At 53.0% G+C, this 6996-nt stretch overlaps 2 protein-coding genes across 2 annotated transcripts; both read right to left on the reverse strand.

Moving 5' to 3' along the window:
• Window positions 1-8: 8 nt before the first annotated feature.
• Window positions 9-1363, reverse strand: GNI_102860 (hypothetical protein; the record flags this gene model as incomplete). Its single annotated transcript, XM_011132928.1, has 1 exon — window positions 9-1363. A coding segment is annotated over one exon (1355 nt), but the record flags the coding sequence as incomplete, so codon positions are not given.
• Window positions 1364-1736: 373 nt separating this feature from the next.
• GNI_102870 (putative transmembrane protein) lies at window positions 1737-3281 on the reverse strand (the record flags this gene model as incomplete). The annotated part of the gene is made up of 1 exon (XM_011132929.1): window positions 1737-3281. One exon carries the CDS (start codon window positions 3279-3281, stop codon window positions 1737-1739), a length of 1545 nt encoding a protein of 514 aa, XP_011131231.1.
• Between the last annotated feature and the right edge of the window lie 3715 nt (window positions 3282-6996).

Genomic DNA, 6996 nt, shown 5'->3' on the forward strand with positions numbered 1-6996 from the left:
CAGCAGACGTCGACGACGCGAAGGTCGACTCGGTAGTCTTGGTATCAGGAGACGTGGATGACGCGAAGGTCGACTCGGTAGTCTTCGTATCAGGAGATGTTGACACCGTCGTCTTTGTATCATTGGAAGAGGACGTGGCGGTTTCGGTGGTGGTGGTGGTGGTACAGGCGAGTCCGGCAGAAACGTTGTCGACAACGGTTGCAATAGCGTCTACGAGCGTGTTAACATTGTTGCTGTCGAAAGCGAAGATAGCTGGCAGATCGTGTCCTGCATTTTGGAAGTCGTTGTTATAGAAGTAGGTTAGACATTTGACGTACTGTTCGAGTGAGTATTTCTTGCCGTTGTCGGGTTCGAGTCCAGCTTGGCTTGAACAGAGGTTGAATGTGCTGGTGCCGCTGCCGTCTTCAGTTTGGTCTGGTAGGGAGAGGCCCAAGACAGGGTAGACATTTTTCTGTTTGAGAAGATCTCCCAGTGACTCTACAGAGGGATACTCAAACAGATGGCAGTTAGGTGCATTTTTGACATCAGCAACAAAGGGTTGTACGTCACTGTCCCAGTGGTCAGGACCGACAAAGGCCACGTCGGCGTCTAGAAGAGCCTGGTCTTCCGGAGACAAGACCTCACCGGCCAGGCTTCGGTTGTGGAGTTCCATCATCTCGTCGTGCGTATTTGCACAGGTGCCGGGGTTATAGGGATCTTCTGGGAAAGCGTTGGCATTGTTAGAGAAGAACTCCGGGTCGTAGAAGTTCTGGTTCCAATTGTTCACAGCGAATTCAGCTTCACCCGCATGGTGTGCTAAGTCATCGGTAATTGCCAGCAAAAGCCGTACCACAGGCAAGCCATCAACCGTATCAGCCTCAGACCACTTGACCTGGGGATCCACAAGCGCGTACGCCATGGCTTCATACGGGTTCTCCGGGAAGTCCCCACCACTAGCACCTAACCAAGACGCCGCCCTAACCTGGTCAATCAACTGGTCGGAAACGGCAGTCATGCCGCCGGCATCGGCCAACGCAGAACTGTCGTAACAGTAGTCAGGCCACATCGAATCCGCATCCCAGCAACCATAACCCTCAGTCAAACCCAAACCAGGAATCGGCTTGTCAGAGTAGGGTATGTACGCTACCTTAGCAGATCCCACACGTGCGGCAATGCCGTCAATCAAACCCTTCACCGGACCACTCGCAACCAGATTATGGTCCTCATCCTCCACGTCTCCCAGAAAGTTAACCACCATGTTGTAAAACGAACCAGACATGTCTTGCACGATAGTCAACTCCACATTACGAGGACACTCAACTGCCACAGACTGCGCAGATAGGACACAAAGAGTAGTAGCGAAGCTTATACACGATCTAGACATCTAGAAATAAGTCGATATTTACAACTCCATTTTAGACGCCTGCCACGCTCCATACCGTCTCCATCTAGCTGTCGCGTCTCGCCGGCACAACTATTTATTTCCGAGTCGGTTGGCATTCACCTCATTGCACTTATTTACCACTCTATCGATTCCCTCGTTGTCAGGGACAGTATGGTGTGGTGCGATGACATTCACCTCATTGCAGTTATTTACCACTGTATCGTTCCCTCGTCGTCAGAAATTCGTTCCCCTTAGTGAGTTCCCCTTGTGTTCCCGGACTAAAAATCTATCGCTCGGTCGCATGCACGGGTGAAACCCGTCCAGCAGCGGCCCGCTTTCACAGCATTGACAAGGCATTTGACAGGGTATTTGATCATTGCCAGCTGCAATCAGAAGCTTCGTCGCTGCTGTTGCTGCTGTTGCTGCTGTCGCTTTCATCACCTTTCTTTTCGTCGTCGTCTTTCTTTGCGTCCTGGTCGTGGTCCTGGCCGTGGTCTTGAATGGGCTGTCGGTCGCGTGGTTTGATCCATTTGGTGGCAAGGCAGATAGCGGTGAATCCTACGACGGACGTGACACCAAGGGCTACAATGCCTGGGACCAGGGGTGGAGACTGGCAGTGTAAGTCGCGTGAGAGTGTTTCAATAGTGTGGATGAGCTGTTGGACAAGAGCGGGTGCGTCTTTAGCATCTCGGGCGTCGTACATGGCGATTATGTAGCTCGTGAGGCCCATGGCTTCAAAGTCGGAAGTATAATATTGCTCCAAACATGCACGGAAGGATGCCTTATCCCATAGCTCGCCAGGTTCAGAAGCGGGTGACACTTCTAATCCTCGCGCCCTACATAACTCAGCTGAATAATCACTAACATAATCAGGCTCCGCCAATACCAATAACGGAATAATACCCTTGTTGTTCAATGCCGTCCCCACCTGTTCCAGACTTGGGTACTCGTACAACTCACACTCCAAAGCTGCCGCCATCGTTCCTGGATGCTCTACCGCCGCCTCAAATCGAGCTGGACCTAGCAATGCCAACAATGTCGCGTACTCCTCCAACTCGCTCCCCTCTAAGGTATCCGGCCCTTTCTCAATTAGCTCCAACAACCGGTTATAGTTGTCACCGTTCACCAAATAGCTTCCATAGATTGCGTCCGTATCTGCCGGATAAAACTGAGCCGAGATGATAAACTCCGGGTCGCCAAAATGCGGATTTTCTTCACCTTCGGTGGGCTTTTTCTGCACTGGACCCGGAGTTGGACCGTCCGAACCTTTTACGAGAACCTTTACTGGGTGCATGTTGGTCAAGGGTCCGTTCCACCAATCCATACCTTGTTGCAAGTCCCCCTTTTCGTGAGGGATGTCGTCGGCTACGACTATGAGGATCCGCAAGGTATCGTCGGGCAAAAGAGGAGCGTCGTCGCCTGGTGTATCTGGATCGGTTCCTGCTGGATCGGTGGTATCCGCTCGGCCGGTGGTATCCGCTCGGCCGGTGGTATCCGCTCGGTCGGAGAAACCGAAGTTTGGGTCGATGGCACAGTAGAGCATGGCTTCGTACGGGTTCTCAGGGTAGTCCCCACCGGAGCCCTCGGAGAGGAGGAGGTCTTGGTAGCCTTCGACCACGGCCGGCTGATCCGTGGTGAGGCCCTGGATCGACTTGTAGCAATAGTCCAAGGACTCGCGCACTCCTCGGCCCCCACCCACCCCGCGGAAGGGAGCGGGTTTATCCACGAAGCTCGCCAACCCAAACTTCACCTCATCAAAACGCGCATCCTCAGCCACCATGAACTCGTCGATGCTTGTGACCATAGCGCCGATCAACTCGTAAAAGGAACTAGACGCGTCTTGGAGGATCCCGATCTCAGCATTGTAACCCACACACTCATTCGCCGACGCGATACTCAGACCCGCCGATGGGGCCATCAAACACGCGACCAACCACACGAACGGAACAGACAACCATTCACCAATCATCTTCGTTTGTACAGAGATACGTTCGTACAGAGATACGTTCGTACAGAGATACGTTCAGTGGCTGTACAAGCTTGGCTGTGTACAGACAGGGATGGCTGCACAGGAAGGGATAACTGCACAGGAAGGGATAACTGCACAGAGAGGTGCCGCTATATAAAGAGTGGTATGGCTGTACAAAGTGCGGCTGCACGAGTTAATAAACGGAAGGTCAAAAATCAAAGTGCCGCGTTTGTTAGGCTTTAAGACTTGTTCGCTATTGCCGCTATAGACTGCAGACTGTCGATTCTTCTTTCAGCTGTCGATTGTGTGTTTCCTGCTTTACAGGATGACTACAAGATTCATGCAGGGGTGGTCTGGCTCAATTCCGTTCCAGCTATTGTATTGCACGCTCAGTATCCTATTCTACACACACCCGGACAAGAAGTATTCAAGGACCAGATCATGTAGAAATGGTTGGCTCTGAAACTCTTTGTGGTTATGACTCCTTGATGGTTCTGACTCCTTGATGGTTATGACTCCTTGATGGTTCTGACGTCTTGGCGGTTATGACGCCCCTGTGAGGATGACGGCTTGGTGGTTATGACGTCGCAAGGTCTGGCAACACCACGCCGTGAGACAACTCATTTTAAAAAGTCGGACAGATGACACAGTGGGAGCGCAATGGTGAGTCTCAAATTACTGTGGATCTCTTAACCGTCAAAAACTCAAATCACTCTGATTTGAGTGTTAAGAAAATCACAGAGCAAGAGACATCAACTTCCAAAAGAGCACGAGGGACTTCCTGGTCCCACCCTACCGCCAAACAGCTGCGTCCGCTTACCTCATTGATGCTTCCATCTTGCCCTTGTGGTGTTGCAAAACTCTGGCGGTAGGGAAGCTAACTCATGAGCAGCGTCGTGATACCAGGGGAGGGGGACCCACCCGGCAGTGGGTTAAGTCAAGCGGTTCAGTCGGACGCGGTCCAACCCCCAGTCTGGATGATCAGTCCAGCACAAGTACATCACTTGCGACAAACCGCGGCCGTCCCCACACACTTGTGGCCGTGATGGAACATCTTCCTCGGTCATGACCGTGAACAAGAAGCCCAAGGCCGTGACCAAGAATACACCAGCTCACCTTATCGCATTCGACCTTCGAAATTTCTAAAAATAAAATCTCAAATGCTGAGATAACACAGTAAGCTACTTGCGGGCTGACTGCAAGCTGCCGGCCGGACCCCAATGACGCCTCAGACAGACACCCGTTCTGATGGCCAAGCACCTTGACGCATGACCACCAGCTTTGATTATGTCCGCCAGCTTTCGACTCCGGCCGTGCGAATCTCGTTTGCCCACTGAGCTACGGTCGTGTCTCTTCCGCTTCTGCACCCACCTCGGCCCACCTAGGGAAGCATTCGGCAAACGCGTAGAGTCCTCGTCGCTTCTGTAGTGGTGGGAAAGAATCTTTGCTGGCGTTAGGCTAGAGAGATCATTACCGAGGGATTGCATGCATAGCTCCTGACGAAGGAGTCAGAGAGCATCTTTCCAGTGCGGGGCGACTCATCACGCTCAACAGGTCGACGTTGTGGCGAGTAGATCCGGTACTCTTACAGGAAGTGCTACGATTGCCCAGCCGCCAGGCTGATGTCATCACAGTTGTAGCGGGTTCGCGGTATGTCTCTGGGTTCAGGCTTAATGAAAACTGGTTGGGATGAAATGGCAATCTGTTCGTGAAGGTGCCATGTAGCGTCCGGGTTGTTCGGGATAATGAGGGATTTCTGGCAGGTTCTTCGCCAGGGGTGTGTCGCGAACGCGCGCGGGCCTGTGTGTGTGTGTCACGCACGCGCAGGGGTAGTTGGGCGTGACGTTCAGGCCGTCTGAAGTGATGATGCAGGGTTGGAGACAGGGTTTGGTGTGTCCTGTTGGGTGCTGGGTGACGGCCTGCTAATGCTGAGCTCGTCATCTGAGTCGCGGAATAGGGGTATCGCGTCAGGAGTGTGTGTCGCCATGTTGCCCTCTGTCTCCCTTATATCAAAAACCCCGTTGCCGGCCCGTCATTGAGCTGTTGTGTCTCGACGCACCACAGCCTTTCCCCATCATGCACGGGACCAGTGTATTCGCTACGACGTTTAGTATGACCAGTAATCAGTCAAGAAAATAGATTAAAACCGAGGTCCTCGCAGGTATTCAGCTTACATCCTAATCTTGCAACCGCGACTACTGCCAGGATATACTCCATGTACGATTCGATGTAGCACGCTACCTGGGAAGTCCAATGTGTCTCACTGATACGTTCGACTTGTCTCACCGGCACTGGGTAGTCCCAGGAGGGGCGTGAGTCGTCCAGGGACATAACGATCTCAAAAGAAATTTCTGTACGTGTTTTGGACACAACTCGTTCCCGCGACTAACAACTACAAATGCAAGGACAACTGCCAGACATCGTAGCTGTCGACAGCGACGCCGAACACAAGGCCAACGGAAATAGCGCTACCCTCCATCCACCATGGACTGGCGACAACTGCTGGATGGGTTGAGGGTGCTGTGGGCTTCCGCCACATGCCGAGGTTCTCGCGACCAGAGCAGCCAGTGGACAAGTCCGAATGGAACGAGTGGGTTTCTCGAATCAGCTACCCCGAACCACCATGGACGAACCACCCGCCAGTACGTATAATGAGTGAACTATTCAGCTCATCACGGGAGACATTAAGAGTCAGTTTTTTTACATTGTGGTTTTCTAATGAAGGCAATTACAGGTCTACGCTTGATTGGGGTTGGGGGTTGGGAGGCGCTGGCAGCGTTCATGATGGGGAGTTGTCGCCCATCGACGGCTGCATCGCGAGGATAGCGGTTGTGTCAGACGGTAAGGGTGTCGCCGAAGTTCTGGCCTTAGCGCCTTCCTCGGAGTTTTTAGAATCCAGCCTTGCGGATCATGACTGGCTCAATCGCTGGAATCGCCTTCGCGTCTGCCACCCGGAAGGGTCCAGGATACAAGTGGAGACTTCCGCGCGCATCGAGCGCTTACTTGCGCGGACCCTGAAGGAGCATCTCAACGACACGGACCCGTCCGTTGCCGATGTGGCACTGGAGACCGCATTTGGCAGAGAGCTTATCAAGTGGCTGGACACAGGCAGTACCGAAGACACGAATATCGTCGATGAAAGGCCAAAGTTGGAAATCATAGATATGAGGCCGCTAGATGACGACGAACAAGAACAGCTGTCGGCGCAATATCCGAAGTGGAGTGCCGTAATTCAGGATTCCGGCCCCGACGCGTATTGTATTGAGGTCGAGGGCCAGGCTATTCGTGAAGAAACTGGAAGCTTCTGGCGACGGCCAAGGTTTCTCAAAGGTCTTGGTGTTGCCTGCGCCACGGGTGTGAGTGGTGCGGTGATAGCAGGGGTGGTGTTACACTTCAGTAGACAACGAGCCGGCAGTTTGATAACCCCAGATTCAAAGTCGTCGGGAATCCTCGATCCTCTTTCAGTCTCTACCTATACTCCGTCTGAGGGGCCAATGCCCAGCTCTACTACGTCGAGGGGGCTGATTTACAGCGAGACTCAAAGCGAGGCCCCGACGACGACGTATACTCCGATTACTGAGGCCACGACGAACAGCTACACACCGTCATTGTGCGATGCGCAATTCTCTCGCTTGTCAGATGCCGAGCGGTACAAGTATGCGGT

This window comes from Gregarina niphandrodes (genome assembly GCF_000223845.1).
Source record: "Gregarina niphandrodes unplaced genomic scaffold scaffold00022, whole genome shotgun sequence".
NCBI lineage: Eukaryota > Apicomplexa > Conoidasida > Eugregarinorida > Gregarinidae > Gregarina > Gregarina niphandrodes.